This window comes from Botryllus schlosseri, chromosome 15 (assembly GCF_051294905.1).
Source record: "Botryllus schlosseri isolate E-star chromosome 15, Bs_hap1, whole genome shotgun sequence".
NCBI classification, from domain to species: domain Eukaryota; kingdom Metazoa; phylum Chordata; class Ascidiacea; order Stolidobranchia; family Styelidae; genus Botryllus; species Botryllus schlosseri.
Window position 1 is genome coordinate 8,715,021 of NC_137250.1, and position 19,119 is coordinate 8,734,139.

Below are 19,119 nucleotides of genomic sequence, written 5' to 3' on the forward strand. Positions count from 1 at the left end.
TGTGATAGCTACTTACAAGCCGACGTTGTCCGTGGCCTTTATGGTGTTTCCGACTGCAATAGTCATTTACACCAGGACGATATTCTATAATATCCGCCGACTTGTATCACGGCCCACAAGACAAAGCTTACATGGAACAGATGACGAGGAGTATCATGCGTGTGTACTGCGTAGATTGCTAATTTGTAAGAATCAGGTCGTCAACTAACCTTTTAGCTTGAGGTATTTGCAAATCGTCTGTTATTGCGATCTGCATCCCCAATCATGAATCTCATCCTACTTTTTCACAATCTGGCTGATGACTAACCATTTAAATTTGATAGATCAAGTTTTACTGATACAGGATGCAGAGAAAATGTTCTCGACTACCCGCGATCTTTTGCTGCTGTTGTTATTACCATCTTTGTGCAAATGTGCATCTATATCAGGGAGCATACCTTACATGTGTGTGATATGAAGGGGGTGGTCAGTGCCACACCAACCACGAACCTCGCCGCACGTCACTGATACGTAGAATACCATTTATTAAAAAAAAACTTGAACGTATTCGAACTATTCCTAATCATACTGTACTGAAAAATACAAACACAGAAAATTTTTTAAGCGACTAATAACAATGAAAAGCTTGAGCCACTGGCAACGACTAACAGCGAATAAGCTACAAGACAGTCAATGAAATGTAATCAAACGAATACTGAGAGCTGAGTAAGGCAAATGAAATGTAATTGGTAGGGCGTCATCGATAAGGATGATACCGATAAGTTGTGTAAAATTTAAAATAAATGCGAAAGTAAAGAAGCTGCTGATAACTACGAATTACAAAATTTTGGTTCGCATTTACATTTTCACTTGCTCAAAAACTGTTACATCGCACTTGATGAACATTAGGGCGCGGAAAGTTTCTGGCCCCAGTAAATTTGGCTAAGATTGGAGGTAAGATTGGCATAACATCACTACAAATGCGTGGTCAAGTTTGATGAAGCCTTGGTTGAAAACTTGAATTTTTATTTGCAATTGTTGCGGCAAGCCTCAGTCCTGGCCAGAGATTTTTAAAGGTCAACTATATCGACCAAAACAACTTCGGCTCTTTTTGTATAGTTTTTTTTGCTGATTCCAATAATATACATCCTAACTTCTAAAATTACGTATTTTCTGAGATATCGCAGTGCAAACTGCCGACCTCTGAGAAACGGCTGTAAAATCAGCAACCGTGTCGATGACGTACTACCATGAGGATTTCGCCGATACATGGAACACTGAATGGGATGTCTAAGTCAATCGTTGGTTGTTGTCTTCGCCTAAATAGGCCTTTTGCAGGACTTCGATCACGTGACTAGGTCGCATAGCAACCACAAATTGGTTAGCAAGCTACTTTCTCGCGCACCTGCTTCAGTGCTAAATATCGCATATTGTACTGTTGATTTCTGGTTGTAAACGTTTCGGAAATTTGTTGTAGAAGTCATCAGAGATTCACCTATGCTAGATGCCAATCCTGTACAAAGCATAGAATGATATCGTCAGAATTACGCAGAAATCCGCCGTTAACGTAGCCGTATTTCGGATACAGTATATTATCGTTTTCGGGCTGTAAACGTTTTATATAAAACGCAAGTGTCATGGAAATGCGCAAGGATTCAAATATGTTTGATGTCTTCGATTCATGAACTATGTAAACTCCTTGCGTCAAAATGATCGACATTGTAGCCGTTATATGGTAGTCAACTATGATTTTATGACACAAAATTCCAGTGGCGGCTCGTGACAATATCGGGTGGTGGGGCAAGGGCTGCGAGCGACTTTTATCAACATGACGTCACAATGGCGTTTTCCAACGTGAAAAAGTAACTTTATGATGGTCACATAAATTTCCCGACAACAGTGATTTTAACGTAGGTGCCGCGAGAGGTTTGCCGGTGAGCCGTGACTTGAAGTGTGGTAACAAAAGTTTTATTCATTTTTTTTTAATCAAAGGATTATTTTACATGATGTACGTGAACTAAGAATCGTCCCTATGCCACGAATCAATTATCAGGTCATCCTTAGTAGCATGCGTTATGATTTCATGGTAGAGTTAGAGATTACGCAAATCGCAAAATAATTTTTCTAAGCCCGTCCGAAAGTGTTTCGTACACGATCCTGGTGTGTTACGACCACTGAGCTGGTGGTTACGAGTTACGACCAGGTGATAGGCAACCAAAGCGGAGGTACCCGCGTACGATTGGATCAATGGACTGGACAATTTCTAGACCTCTAATTTTCGCTCTAAAGGCAACTGCGTAAACTAGCCTACGTACGGAGCAAAGATTCAATACGATTCATGTTCATTGTTCACACTTGACTTGACCAGACTAATTCCAATGACTAGAACTCGAGAGATTGCGTAAGCCTATAACTGCAAAGGTCAACGACTTCGGACACATACGCAATTGTTATCTCATAGATTGGGCCTGTCATATTGAATCCAGAACATCAATTTGAATGGTCTTTGAAGAACTAAGGACAGCAGCCTCGGAACTTCGGTCTCGGAACAACATAGTACATTTTGGTCTTGAAACTGGAGATTGTGACACAACACATACGGCTTACTGTCTATAAGTCTGCTGCGAAATCGCCGTCGGATAACATATTAATCAATAAATACATGAATGAAAGCCGTAAACTTAGCTTACTGTTACATGAAATCATCGAGAAGTAGCATTCGCAATCTCATAACCCATTCCGGCATGGTACACTGTAAAAATCAATACAAACAGACGAACACCGAACTTTGAGTAAAATAGATCGAGGAATAGGCTGATCGAATGATCAGCTGTTAGCCGACATCGAAAATGAAATAGCTATCGCATTTGACAGGGGATTGTAAGCAAATGGTTTGAAGGCCACAATTTCACAGTGAAATGCACATTGGCGAACATAAAATTATGTGAATATTTGAATGCAAACCGAGAATCTTAGTTAGCTGTTTCATGCGATCATCGAGATATACCATTGGAAATATCATCACCGATCTCGTTATGGAACGCAGACTAGATTAGCACACCGGCTTTTGCGTGAGATCCGCAATGATGTATAGGTAGGCTAAGTATCAGATCAGCGCGCATCTCTACCATACTCGACCTCGAAAACGAAATAACTGCCTCAATCATTGAGTGTCAACTTTAGGGCTTGGCACCGCGTTCGATACTAAGATCAAGACATACCGTGCAAAAGCTCATGACAGATCTCGGTATGGAACATCGTTAAAATCAATAGAGACCAATAACGGCTTTTGCGTAAATCTGTTAGCGATAAATGAAGAGTCAGCTCTCACTCGACTTTGGAAACGAAATTACCACCCACATAGTTCAGTGACAAACTTAAAACTTGTTACAGCGGTCGATACTAACATTAAGACTTACCGTGTCAAGTGTCATAACCGATCTCGGTATGGAACATCGTCAAAATCAATGGAGACCAATACCGGCTTTTGAGTAAAATCTGTTTGCTGTACAATGTACATGATAGATCAGCACACACTGAACTTCGGAAACGAAATTACTACCCTTATCTTTAAGTAGCAAGCCTGAAACTTGGAACAGTGCTAAATAGCCTACTACCTTCACGACATATCATACCAAGTTTCAAGAATTGTCATGGTGCGAAACATCGTCAAAATCGACATATACCAGTAAAGGTCGACTCAACGCATATTACGGTAACCGAGTTCAGATATAGATACGATTGTTACATCACACCTTAGGGGCGACCAGGCATAGTTTTCCCACTTGCTCGGCCATTTTACGAATAGGAGAGAGTAAATCACCGTTTCTTTATTGTGCGCGGCTTTGAGAGAATAGATAGTGAAAGCTTGTTATGAGCGCTACCGGGGCAAGCCCCGGCTAGGCATTCACGCAAAGCGAAAACACAGAAGAGAATGGGAGACATTCATACACTTGGGGGCGCCAGAACCTCGTCCTAGTGATCCACTGTTTACAGTGGATACCAATATAAACGTCGTCTTCATTTGTTGTATTTTGATATCCTAGCTAGCTTGTGGCTATTGCAATAGAAAATGTCGACTGATTATTCTTCATGGACGGTGCACGATCTCAAAAAAGAGCTGGGCAGTAGGAATGCTCGGACATGTGGCAGGAAAGCGGAACTTATAGAAAGGTAGTTATGAAAGTCATTTATTTATACATGTGGTTGTATATAGAGCTAGTTTTGATCAGATATGACGCCGTGAGAATGGTACAATCTAAGTTCATTTAGTTACATGGTGCAATACGCAACTATATTTGAAAAAGTGCAGATTAAGACCGAACTAAGCTGTAGCATGTGAGCTTGCCTCTAGAGGCTGCTACGTAAGTTGAGAAGCTATGGATTTTCCAACTGGTAATGACACTCTGGATCAATGTTACTTTTTGCATTGCAGGCTGCTCGCTTATGACAGGAATGATGATTTTGGTAGAACGTCGTACGTCAGGAGTACAGAGTTACTAGAGTGGCCCAAATTTGGTTATGAACCAGTGAATTTTGAATTAATTCCACCACTCTCAGGATGCTCTATTGAGGCGTATTTTATTAAATTTGGGAGAAAGGAAGGATCGAAGACAGTGAAATCGTTGGAAAAAGGAAAAGTGATGTTAGAAGGGATGTGCGTGAAGGCCTGCTCAGCTTTATTGATTGAGACTTTACACTACTTCACTGCCATTGCTAAAGCATCGATGAAGAGGCATGTCAGTTATTGGAGCAAGATATGTTGTAAGAACAGTGGGGAACTCTTGTTCAGTGAATGTGAATGCCCAGGAGGAAGCGGTCCAAATGCAACTTGCAAGCATTTATCATGTCTTGCTCTGATGTTGCTGGACTATAAGCAGTCGAAGACTGTTCAAATTTCAAAGGCATGCACAGAAACATTGCAAACGTTCCATCATCCTTCTCAAAGAAGTTCAGGTATTACTTTATAGTTTATATACATGAAGGTTGATAACTTTCATATGTTTTCATTTAGGTAAAACTTACAAAATCAGTGACATTTTTGGGAACTCAATTTCGCCGAATGAAAATGAAAACTCTTCCGATAGCAAATTCACCGACTTTGTACGCAGCAAGACAATCAATCATTGCAAGACCTCAGGAACAGCGATATCTTTCTAATATATATTTGAGAGAGCAGACATGCATGCTGCAATGATTGATCACCATTATTTAGAAAGGCCATTCGGGGAGTACTGGATTGATCAAGCTCTTGCTGTAAGTATGATATTTCTCACGTCAATGCTCAATCCCAATTATGTTGATAAATTTTAAGTGCCCACCAGAGAAAGCTGTAGAAATATTTGAGGCGACAATCAAGCAACGTCAATCCCCTCGGTGGTATTTTGAAAGGAAGTGGCGCTTAACAGCATCAAGATTTGGAGAAATCCTATCCGCTACTGATCGACGTGACATGTGGAAATTGTGCGAATCGATGTACAACAATAGTGATTTAAGATCAGATGCCATTATACATGGGAGTTTGTATGAAACAGCCACGATAGATGCCTTCTCCCATTTGTCCGGTCGAAAAACCTCGAGGTCTGGACTCATAATACATCCAGAATATCCATATATTGCAGCAACACCTGATGGTCTGGTTCTCCCTGATAGTGTGTTGGAGGTCAAGTGCCCCTACACGGCAAGGGATGAGCTAATAACACCCGGAAAATTTTTTCTATATTTGGTGACTGCTGCAGATGGCTATCATTTGAAGAAAAATCATAAATGGTATGCCCAAGTACAAGGCCAAATGGCTTGCGCTGAGAAAAAACTATGTTATTTTGTATTATATACATTTCGTGATGTCCACATTGAGTATATAGAGTTTGACCCAGAATTTGTTACCTAATTTATGATTCCCAAGCTGCAAAATTTCTACGAAATGTATTGGCGTCCTTTTTTGGTGGTCAAGATTGCATCACCGCAAGATGAAAAACTGCTGAATGCCATGTGGCATTGATAAAATATTTTTCCGAGCTAAAGCTGTTTCTGCCGTTGTGTTGATTATTGTTATTTCCAAATTCCATGATACATTTTAATTACCTATATATTGGGAGTTTTCTTGTATCTCGTTTAATAAATTAAAATCCAAGTTGCGTCTAGGTAGTAATACGCGCTCAGTACAGTCATCATGTCCAAAAGAGTGATATTTAGGTTTATTATGGCGGGATCTAATATTAAAGTGGAAATAAGAACATCCATGCATTACTGAGAGTAAACAATCATCAACACTGACCAACTCTACTTAATCAAACACAAATTAATAAAAGCATCAAACGCTGTTATATCAAACTATGCCTTTCCTAAAATTTACTATCATGAAGCAGATAAAGACTATTTCATTTCCCATATGCAGGAGATTGTAAGGCAATACATTATAAATGATTTTGAATGTCTTTGCATAACCAATAACCCTTTCAACGTGCACACGTTTTGAGGAGATCGCGCAATCATCTAGCCGCTGTTCCTGAGAGAGCCGAGTCATGCCTTTCATCAAAGTAGGGGTGTTGATTTTTACATCGAATGGTGCAAACAAATCTTGCACTAGGAATCCTTTATCAGCCATGATACTGTCGCCTTTTTCAAACATTGTTCTGGCGTCGGCCAGCAAATCAGATTGCTCAATAATGCTGCGGTCACTAACGGATCCACCATAGCAGTCACTTATGAAGGAAACAGCACCCTTGGGTGTAATACCTATTAATACTTTCATGGTATTCCTATTCTTGTAAGTTGAGAATGTAATGGACTGTGCATGGATGTCAGATGGCTTCTCAATTGGGATTTCTGTAGAGTCAATAATTACTCTCGTTGATGGATAGAGTTTTTTAAAATCATCTGGCATGGTATCCAATATCACATGTTTTGAAGGTCAAATTGGTAAGTTTGACAATAGACTGTACATATGCTTGATCCAAGCATTAATGATGCGGGAAACTGTTGCTTCTGAGACATGAAACATGTAGCCAAGCAATTGATGATCAAGAGCTTGTCGTAACTTGATCAGTGTCATAAAAACTTGTTCTTCATTTGAAAGCAATGTACAGGTGTACTCCAATCGATGCAAATCGTACATTACAATGTCCTTAAAAAACAGAAACTGTTCGATGTCATCAAATCCAGTGAAGTACTGAACTGCTTTCTGGTCATCCTTGATATTTTGTAAACTGAAAGTTGGCATCGAAGCACCCAGTTGGCACTGAATGCCCACATGTTCCGAGTCTGTTGTCAATTCCTGGTCGCTATGTGTTCCGGAATAAATTATTTCAGTAGGCTCTGGTTTAAATGGGTTTGAATTGTTCGTCTTCCTGGCAGTTTTTAGTGGTGCTTTTTTATCATGTTCAAAGACACTTGGCACTGCGTCCTTTTTCAGTCTTTTAAGTTTCATTTTCGGCTCATAATCGCTCGGAAGAAAATGACCATAGCAAACATTATCTTTACTCAAATCAGGCGTCCAAAGTTGTTTCGTTTTTGGGTCAGATCTCTTAACTGCTACTGTCCATTTCCTCAGCTGCACTGGTGACGTAGGAAATAAATGGCCACCTCTCCGACTCTTGCAACCAGGTACACAGCAATATCGTGGCATGTTATAACGTAGATCGATGATAATACAGTCTATAAAATGAAATATATGTCACTCAGCCTCAGCTAATATTCAAACGTCACTTTCTTGAAATGAAATACCGGTACGTGAAGTAACCTGGTAATTTATAAATTGCACTGAACTCAACTAGCTCTAAGATGCATCAGGCGTAAATATGTTTATATGCCATACATACAAAGAGATTATTTCTGTTATCCGAATCCAACAGGCAGTCGCAGACCTGGTTTCTAGTGAATAAAGACGACCAAGCTGTATGAGAGGCACGGTTTTGTTTACGTGTACTACTATAGATTACTAACCTACGGATAGATACGCAGGTCCCGTCGTTACGCTCCGGCAAGCAGTTACACTTGTTGCTGAGCAATCTAAAAGCAGCAAATTTGGTGGTGTTATAACTTGCGACCCGAGCGGTGAAATTTAATGAAACTGGTCTTAATTGAGAGCTACTGTCGCACTGATTCTGAGAATACAAATTAAAATATTGTCGGGGAAAGGGAACCACGTCAAAACATCCCTTGAAATATGAAAATCGGCATTGTTCTGAACAATCGCTTGATGAAATTGCAATTGTTACGTTTATCGTGTTGCGGTGGTGCCATTGTTAGAACAATGCCGATTTTCGGATTTTGAGGGCTGTTTTGAGGTGGTTCCGTATCCCCGTCAAGATTTTAATTTGTATTTTTGGAATCAGTGCGGCAGTAGCTCTCGATTAAGACCAGTTTCATTAAATTTCAGCCCTCGGGTCGCGAACTATAACACCACCGATTATGCTGCTTTTAGATTGCTCAGCAACAAGTGTAACTGCTTGCCGGAGCGTAACGACGGGACCTGCGTATCTATCCGTAGGTTAGTAATCTATAGTACTACGGACGACAGGACGAGGTGTTGGCGCCTCAAGTGGTTTGTGAATGTCTCCCATTCGATTTTCGCAGAGACTTCGCTATGTATGGGCAATTTGGGCATTGGGCATTTGTTAGCGAAACCACAAGAAGAACGCGGGTTTCGCTGTGATCTCGGTATATATTGACTGCTGTGCGTCTATAAATGGTTAAATTGTTATTGAACAGAATTTTAGGTGGGGCAATGCCCCAGTTGCCCTATAGGACGAGCCGCCACTGCAAAATTCGACATTGCAGGACATTGACTGCGTGATATTTATTGCAGCATTAAGTTAGGTGTGGATAGTAAGTATACTATACTATAGTTGTATTGTAGTGGTAGTTGATAATCATTGCAGCATTTTGATGATTGATATCGATTGCAATATATATAGGATACTGCTATTTTTAAGCCTAGAGACAATGACTGCCAGTGCCAGTAAGTTGATGTGTTAGGAATTCATGTGCTTCATACTATATATATATTAAACATCCTATGCTATTGTATGGCTTCTCAGTTGAACAATTCAAAATATTTAGACCTCTACACCTATATTACAAGTTATTGATCATTCTGTCATGCTGCCAAGTGCCACTACCCGAAGAAAAATGATCATCAGCTCCAATTGAGGGTGCAACAAACTGTCCCGAGGCCTGGATTACTTGATTGATTGCCTGGATTGGATTACTTCACTCTTTGGCACAGTGCAAATATCTTGAGTTTCAAGACATGGCTATACCACATGTATACGAATTAATGATCTGATGGATTATCCCAAGAGAGCCGAACATAGGCAACTAAGAAATTGATGATGCCCTCGTCAAGAATTCAGCCTGGAGCCAATTATTATCACCACATAAAATTCGGTCATGCAGTAGAAGGCAGCGTGGTTTCATGCCAACAGAAAATGTCAGCAGATGATCTGGCCACTGACTAACTGTCCTGAACTTCTTTCCCGATGTTGATGTCTGCTTCGAAAATGATATTTCATTTGTGTACAGCAAGACAAGCGCTCTTCCGTAGATGCTATGAATCTGTCTAGACAAGTGGCTATGGAGGTAGATGAAAATACATAGGCATAAGAGTCTCGGCAGTTATTGAACTTGATAAGGTTAACATGCATTTTTCCTCAACTATTTCTTATGCTCTGGGTATCGAATGCACAAAAATTAATAAATTGCACTTCTTTCCAAGTTTATTTGTAAATTCAATGAATCAAAGAATATCATAAGTTCAGAATATTACGGAGTCAATGCAAAAGAAACAATGTTTGTCGTCTTTAGAGGATGTTTCTGAGTTGGTTGAACCAATACACAGAGGGGGTCAGCAACGAAGTACTATTTTACCTGAGTACTAGCGTCATTATGAGTTTAGGCTACTTCCACTTCTACTTGACACTTTTTAGGTAGTACTTTTTTGTCAGTTTGGGGATTTTGTCAACTAGAAAGTAGCTTTGGCGCATGATTGCATCCCCTTCAAGCGTGAGGTTGTCATAACAACTGGGCAAAATAGCCCCAGTACCACAGTAACTAAATTAATTTTTGAAAATTGCACATATTTGTGGTGTCATCACCCTTTTGCGTTGATCAAGAAGATGCAACATGAAATGTTTACAGTTGTCACGTGGCATTAATTTCTAAAACTAAGGGACCCAACCAAATCTACTTCATGTAACGAATTTCTTGACTACTTTTCAGAAATTCATTTCTACTTCCACTTGAAGTACTTTGGACATGTCCTGGAAGTAATTATTGCTACTTGTGCTGGAGTATAAATTGAGGCATTACTTGTACTCGGTTCCCAACAATGACCACGTTGACCACCTCTGGGTATAGGATGACCGATCTTGTCACTGCGTTTGAGCTGCTCTAAGAGTTATCTGATAGTTACTTCCCTTAGTTCGCTAGTCACAGATGTGACATCAACTATTTATCAAAATCGCGTGTGATTTGCCAAATCCACTTCAATCGCAGTTGTGAAGTAGTGCTAATAAGATCGGCATTGTATAAGGCAACGATAAAGTGCACTGCTTTGCTTAGTCTTGATGGCAGGTTCTCCCAAAAGATACTTCCGATGTGTTCAGCGGTTTTATAGCAGCACGCCAGCACCCAAACCAGCAGACAGTACATCCTGATCCTTGCGGGTCCCGGCTGCTTCAGTCATATCTTCCATCCAAAATCAGGCTCCACAACAGACAAATAGTTCTGCTTGAACTAACAAATACTCTTACCAGAATATAAACCAATCGCTTTACTTCAAATGCATTAATTTAAGTACATATGATCAGAGTTGAGTACCGTAATACGACCACGTTACCGATGGATTTCTGCGTAATTCTGACGATATCATTCTAAATGCTTTGTACATGATTGACATCTAGCATAGGTGAATCTCTGATGACTTCTACAACAAATTTCCGAAACGTTTACAACCAGAAATCAACAGTACAATATGCGATATTTAGCACTGAAGCAGGTGCGCGAGAAAGTAGCTTGCTAACCAATTTGTGGTTGCTATGCGACCTAGTCACGTGATCGAAGTCCTGCAAAAGGCCTATTACCTTATGCTGCGTTGTTTTGATTCGTCATGCCCGACTGGACTATTCAATCTTCATTTTATGGTACTTTAGGTTCTTATAATTTGCGATGGCTTGTGTAGAGGAAGTACAGAAGCCAACGTGCAAGGCAAGTAGTTCTGTTTCCATATCATGTATTGATCCCATGGAAACGCCACCTCGGTAAGGACGAGGACGGCTAGCTGCCCCGCACTTCAATGAAAACAGATGCAGAGAGCAGAAGAAAAGCAAGTCCGGAAAGACCCTTTTGCAGCCCAATATAAGGAAGGCTGCTGTGCTCACCGATGTACAGTGTTTTTCAATAAGCTGCTGTAGTCGGAGTAGGAGCACTTTGCCATCACACTTTCTCTACCGCAAAGGATGCTGTACAATGGTGAAGAACGACTTCTGGAGGCACATCTGTCATTCAATCATTGACCAGTTGACCACGAGGTGAGGCCAGAACCCCTCCTCTTGCTGCTGCACGTGCAAGATTGCAACGAGATCAAGCCATACATCACGATGATGCCGTGTCACGGTAGGTAATTATTATTTCAACTTCACTTTTCCCAACAAATTCAGAGTTTTGTAACTTCAAACAACCACCCCTGATCTAGGCTTACATAAAAAACTCTTGTCCTGCTGCTGGCTTTCACATAGATATTGAACTGGTGTTACAATAAAAATGGAGTGTTAGTGAGTGTATATGATTGAATTTCTGCTGTAAATTATTATTTCAGAAACATTGACAATCCTGGCCGAGGGCATCATGCTGGAGCATAACATCAAAAAAGAAAATTTGCCGAAGAATCCTGGGAATATCACTTATTCACAGAGATTTATTGAGATAATTTCCTTCTATGATATTATAATTTTTGCGATTCTGTATTTATTAGAACCCAATAAAAGCTTTCGACTTTTATGTATGTACTAGAATCCAGTAAAAGCTTTTGAGTAAAGCCATTTTATTACATACAAAGATAAAGTGGAAGTAGCAGTCTGTGAGAACTGATGAGCAACGTCGGAATACTTCTGATCCAGTGCATGCGGCGGAGCTAAATTCCTTTGAGTGAATCTAGTCAGGTCTAGCTTCTCTGAAAAGTCAATATGTATTAGTTTTATGCATCGGTCTTCACGCTTAGATCGTCAGCATACCGCACAATCTTACATGCATGCGTTACACTAATTGTTTTAGACGCGCAAGTCCAATCATTTGACCAAACGGTACGGTACTCTCGTCGTCCAGTAATGCCTGATTGTATATACCATTCAATGGCTTACCTATATACGGGAATTCCTCAATAGCGTCGGAATCAGATTTACTAGACACCGTGTAGCTATCAGTTCAGTCCACAGCTTCAGAGGTTGACATCATCCCACTTCAATACATACACCACAGCCGCAGCATCAGAAATCCTCATGGTAGTACGTCATCGACATGCTTCATTGATTTTACTACCGTTTTCGTCTGTGGTGGCATTTTGCGACTTTCGCTGCTCGATATCTCAGAAAATACGTAATTTTAGAAGGTATGGTGTATATTTTTGGAATCAGCATGTAAAACTCTACTGAATGAGCCAAAGTTGTTTCGGTCGATATAGTTGACCTTTAAAGAACTCTGACCGTGGTGTAGGAAATGGTTCAGCAGAGGTTTCAGGATAGTTTATTTGCTGTTCGTCCATTTTTGAAATATTAAGATTTAGTTTAGCCCAGTGGTTCTCAAACTTTTTTTAGACACGACCCCCTTATCGTCATATCAGACTAGATGACCTTCACGGTCTTATCGATCATTCTTATCTAATACCGAATACTGTGCACGCATATTTTCTGTACCACCATCACTGCCGTTTGTTATGTATTTTGGTGGGGTGAAAATAAAGACTCTCTCTCTCTAACAGATGGTCTAATGGTATGGAAGGTTATGACTGTTGATGAGAGAATTCTCGAGTATGAAATTCGGGCTATACACAGAGCGTAACTATGAAATGGAGGTAAATCGTGCGAAGCGCGGAAACTTTTTTCAGTTTACCGGAGTTTCGCGCCGCCCTTCAGATGCTTGCGCGCCGTCCAAGGGGGGGGGGCGCCCCAGATTGAGAACCACTGGTTTAACCTATATTGTAATTCGCAAAGTTATCTGAAGTATGGGAAACAGTTTAGCATGGCTGAATTAGTTAACGAGGCACGCATAGAACACCCATGTAATTAGGCTAATTATTTTATGTTGTGATTGTCAGGTTTCAATAACAATATAATTGAAATTGTAATTAGGCAAATTTTTTATCAAATTACAATTACACAAAATAGAAATGCTTTAATTACAATTGCAATTACATGAAAAAATGTCATCAATTACATTCAGCTCAATTACAAATTACAATTGATCCAACTCTGCTTGCAACATGATTAAAGTACCGGTATAGATTGATTTGCTTTTATGATTTGAGTAACGAATATCGGGTTAATTGCACAGTCAAAGGGGTGTTGTATGGCTCGCATATTCGTAGAACTACCAGGCCCCATCGGTTACTCTCCGACAAATATATGATCGAATGTGAAACGGTATAAAGTTGACACAAATTGAGAGCGAACCTTTATACTGCTGTGAAAGGAGCTGTCTGTCCGATTTTAGGTGATAGTATATATACAGCAAGTCCGTATGTTACAGATAGCGGCTTACAATATACTTAACTGGCAGTAGCTGAAATGATCGTCCTATGTAATTCTTGACTGATAGTTCAATCAGACATGGGGTGATTACTTCATGAATGTAATCGATTGCGATTACGATTACTTTCGAATGACGCGATTACGATTACGATTACGATTACAGCAAAATCAGGAAGTAGTCGATTACGATTACGATTACATTGGAAAAGTAATCACGATTACTCACGATTACATTTATTTTACATCTTAGTAGCTATGCTGGAAGACAATATACGGATTGCGCTGAAAAGGCCTAATGAGATAAAAAAAAAAAACTCCCTAAAGATGCGTCATTTGCTTGTTACGTCATAATGTACATATTGCCCATTTTTATAGAGGTCAATTTATCGCGCCCAACGATTTGCATTCTTGCCAGGGCCATAACTGCCGCACCCCAAATTTCCCAATAGGGTGGAGAGCGAGCTCGAAGGGGACTTGAAAGTATTTCGTAAACCAACATATAGTTATAGAGTATTTTCGAGAGATCTAATTAACTTGAAAATCCTCTCAAGATCAGTGATTCCCAACCACGGCTCGCAGCTAGCCTACTTGCAGCTCCCATTGACGTTGGAAAATCCAACAAAAATAATATAAAAAAAATCAATCGATAACAAAAAAAAATGATATTAAAAATTACACTTGCTTGGCTTGGAAACTGGAGTTTATAATTAAGGGTGGAGACAAATTCCTTTGCTGTCGAGTAACGATTCTAGCAACGATTTCGTTACTCAACTCACGTCAGAAAGTATGCTCACACTCAATGCGTTTGGATGGGCACTCAAATTTAAGTTTGCTTATCATCAGACTTAATTAAGAGCAAGTGATGTTACAACACGTTTTATAACGCTATCTGACCATCAAACCAATGGATCTTTGAATTGATTGTCAAGTTCAATGGCCGCATTGACGGAATGAATGCTTTTTTGCCCATGATGAAATTGTTTTCAAGTCCTATTGTAGTTAATGTGGCTACGGACCCTAGTAATTTACAACTTGAGTTCCTAGACATGCAGTCATGATATAAGACATGACAATGTTTGTGCGTTTCACGAAAGTTTTTCTTTTAGTCTGCTACGTTTGAGTCACTACAATATCTTTTGATTATATAACAAACCGGAAATCACGAATTAACAACATACACTAAAGTAATTATAACAAGATAATATGAATTATGAACTACGTGCCCCCAGCTCTACAGGTAGGTAATTGTGTGGCGAGATAGCGCAGTGGTATAATCCATAGCTGCAACACCAATGGTTCCTACCAAAGTGTTGGAGATTTATCTAGGCTCCTCCCCGCCGCCTCATCCGCGTAAGCGGTGTCTTACAAAAAGCCTAGAAGTGGGCCGTGCTACAAGTTGGCAGATACGGAATCAAAAATGCAGAAAATCGGCCTGGTGTTAATGACCGTTGTAGTCGACAAACACCATGATTACCTCAAACAAACAAACAGACAAACTCTACAGGTAGACCATCGGGGGCTGAGAGAGGATCAAAAACTATAAGAGTAATATATTGCAATTACTATTATTATTGACGAAATTCAGTCTTCAACTTGAGATTGCCACCCTATGGGGGCCAAAGACCAACGTTTGGACTGGGGGGACGAATTGCTGTTTTGGTCCCGATTCCAGCTACATCCCACGCTAACATGATGTGAAATTGTGAAAAATAACGATTGGCGCCCGTTTCAAGTAGAATCATATGAGAATAAGAAGAAGCGAACATAAAATTCTCACTTCAACTTAATACTGCAAGCTGCAGTTACGAGAAAAGGCAAAAACGGATCGGTTATGATATATATCTATATATATATCATCAGCTGTTGATTTTACTGCTTCGTTATGGAAACTCCAATGTTTTATTTGACGAGTACAAATATCAAATCTTTGTCCGGTGTCCGTACGTACTAGATAGGCATACTGCTCGCCAAGCAGCAACGGTCAAACTGCGTTTAACTAAGCATAACCAAACATCAACACATAAGGTACTATTTTAAACTGAGTAGAGCGGAGACAAATTATACTGCTGCAAGGTAGTGGCGTGTGGAAGGTGTTGATAACCTGATATAAAGCACGGCAGGTGTTGTTACAATCACACTAATGTACGACGTACGTACATCGAACGTCTATTTAGTGTGGATAGCTCTTACGCAATGACGCGCAAAGCTAACTGCGTCTTCTGACGTAATAATGAGCAGTGGCGTTTGAAAATCAGACGCTGTGCTATCATCAACCTTGTATAATATCTCTTCCTTGTTCACAAATGTTCAGTTTATGTCTTGTCCTTGTACGAATAAAAAGTAATCGTTCTTTAACAGAGAAATCGATTAGATATGGGAAGTAGTCGATTACGATTACGATTACTTCGGATTTTTTCGAATGTAATCGATTGCGATTACGATTACTTGAAAACGCTGTAATCGTCGTAATCGATTACGATTACTAATCGCGATTACCCCATGTCTGAGTTCAATAGAGCATTGCTTCCCAACCGGTGGGTCGCGAAGACGTTCTAAAATCTCAATATTACATTTTCGTATTCAATTTTCCAAATATTCCAAACACTTTGCATTCTCAAGATTAGAAGAATAAATGCGCACTCTCGTCCTCCAAATTAAATTGTTTGGGCCCAAAAGCGCCAGAAGCCACGTTGTGCTCACAAAAAGTCGTGAGCCCGATTTTCGTCACATTCATATTGATTGGAACGTGGAATCCGACAGTGCAATATTGTGGATGCGTGAGATTGAAATTCATTCTTTCCTCCGAAGGCTTTGCGTAAGTTGATCGGTAAATGCAGCAATCCAGCCAGATTTTTCGTTAAAATCAGTTAACAACTGCCGCAACGCAAGCTACTCATAACTAGGGCTGGGCACAATGATTCGAGTACTCGAATCTGAATCGAGTAATCATTTTAATGATTCGAGTCGAGTAGCAAAATAAGACTTTCTCGAGTAATGAAATTATACTCTCCTCGCAACTGAAAGCTATTTGATCAACAAGAGAGATTGTTTGTATGCTATTTTCCACTGTGGGAGCCTTGAAACCTTGTTTGGGCGTATCGCAGCCTATGAAACATATAATACAAAGCTACGACCGTTACTGGAAAAACATTTCTGAAGTCATGACCCTCCTATAACATTGTCACAAAGTGCAATGAAATCGGTAGGGTCGAAGGAATACCAAAAGTATCTTCAAATTGCTAGATAACAGGCATTGTATCCTTTGTGGTGGCACGAAAGGCACATATTGGAACTTTGACATATTACATTTTGCTGTGACGTCGTAATGAGTGATACTCGATTACTCGACTCGACTCGAAGCATATTACGTGATTCAGAATCGAATCACTCAGGTACTCGATTTTGCCCAGCCCTACTCATAACCAGAGGTGGTCAAAGTAGTCAAGAAAGCTGCTAAAGTAGAAGTAGAAGAAGCGACGAAAAAATCTACTTAAGTATGAGTAGGAGAACTTCTCCATAAGCCACCTAAAACTACTTGAAGTAGAATTGACTGACTTTAAATCTACTCAAGTAAGTAAGCAGTTTTGAAAACAGTCTTAATTCGTTCGCATGGACTGTCAAAAGCTGCAAACTGAGCTATGCGAAAGGCGCAGAGAGCTTGATTCGTATATTGATGCATCCAAGGAGGTAGCAATTTTCGACAGAATAAGCATTCTTTCGCATCATGGTATGAAATGCCATGATATGAAAATGCGATACTAATCCTATGTTTACCAGAAGACCCCATTTTAGAGAATATCATGGCATGGCGGCCTACCCCATATTATAAGGTTCCAAGTTTAGGCGAAGACCAATACGGAAAAATTGTATCGGATACGGTTTCAACACTCTGCGCGATTAGTATACGTCAATAACAAATATTGTGGATCGTAAAATTTCTATTTAGTGTAGCTTTATTTTCGGACAATAGAGGCATTACTACACTTGCTTTTATGCTTCAACAATCAACATGTATGTTCTGCAGACAAAGGAACTGAAAGTAATTAGAACTCTAAGTATGATATACTCGGGATTGAAAGTGAAATACGAATACCACTTCTAAAAAGTGGAAAATATATTTCATGTCTTTTGTCCATAAGGTTCAAAGGTGATCTGACAAAACAGATGTAACGTTAAAAAAAGCCGGATTTTCCAGATTAGCGGACACGTCGTGGGCTGCTAGATTACACTATGATAGGTAATTGCTAGATTGCGAAACGGTAGTTTCAAACGTTAGGGTGGGCCATATTAACTGTGATGAAATATTTGATATGGGCAATCCGGTACCTAAATTATATTCACTGATACTTTCATGAAAACATATTTGTCACTCCATAACTACTGTGCGCGAAGCGCAAAAATTTTCTTGGCTTTACTTAACTTTTATGAATATTAAATGTTGGTACTCCGTGAAAACAGCTCCGAAATTCCTCACGCTATCTTTCGGATTGGAGGATTAAACTACTTCTACTTGAAAAACTGAAAATAGCGAAAAGTAAGTAAGTAGATCACAAAATATTACGAAGTAGAAGTAAAGAAAATAAGATCTACTTGAGTAAGTACCAGAAGTATAGGAAAACTACTTGAGTACTTCAAAATAGTAGAAGTACTTCGTTACTGACCACCTCTGCGCAGATCGCGCGCGCATCTACTCAAGTAGATGTAGATATAGCGACGAAGAAATCTACTCAAGTACGAGTAGAAAAACTTTTTTCATAAGCGACCTAAAACTACTTGAAGTAGAAGTAGAATTTACCGACTTTAAATCTACTCAAGTAAGTAAGTAGTTGTGAAAATCATCGTAATTCGTTCGCAGGAACCGTCAAAAGCTGCAAATGGCGCTATGCGTAAGGTGGGGAGAGCTTGATTCATATTGATGCATTCCAGGAGGTGTAAATTTTTGACAGAATAAGCAGTCGTCCACATCAATCATGAGATGTAAATGATGTAAATGATGTATTGATATGGAAATGCGATACTAATCCTTTGTTTACTTGAACACCCGGTTCTATGGTGCGATCCCCCATATTATTAGGCCCCTAGTTTAGTCGAAGAGCAGTACGGAGAAGTTGTGTCGGATACGGCTTTAACATTTTGAGCGATTAGTATACGTTGATTAAAAATGTGTCAGATCGTAAAAATGCCATCCATATAATCTATAGCTTTTTTTTCGCAAAATATAAGGCATTACTACACTTACTTTTATACTGAAACATGTATGTTCTCCAGACAAAAGAACGGAAACCATAATTAGAACTCAACGTATGATACTCGTAATTGAAAGAAAAATATAAATACTACTTCAAAAAAGCGGAAAGTATATTTCATATCTTTTATGCAGAGAGCTTCAACGGTG

At 39.7% G+C, this 19,119-nt stretch overlaps 2 protein-coding genes across 3 annotated transcripts in view; one reads left to right on the top strand and one right to left on the bottom strand.

The window, feature by feature from the left end:
- Positions 1–19,119, bottom strand: part of LOC145456866 (uncharacterized) — a 215,922-nt gene that overhangs the window by 23,975 nt on the left and 172,828 nt on the right. The gene's annotated exons all lie outside the window — the stretch shown is intronic.
- On the top strand, positions 3,922–6,069 carry LOC145456816 (uncharacterized). Of its 2 annotated transcripts, XR_013920716.1 has the most exons (3): positions 3,922–4,935; positions 4,994–5,235; positions 5,294–6,069. XR_013920716.1 is itself a non-coding variant. In XM_080334935.1 (2 exons), exons 1-2 carry the CDS (start codon positions 4,359–4,361, stop codon positions 5,137–5,139), a joined length of 723 nt encoding a protein of 240 aa, XP_080191061.1. In that variant the 5' UTR covers positions 3,922–4,358; the 3' UTR covers positions 5,140–6,069. The 2 variants fall into 2 exon arrangements, 1 of the variants encoding a protein (XP_080191061.1); XM_080334935.1 differs by having other exon boundaries at positions 4,994–6,069.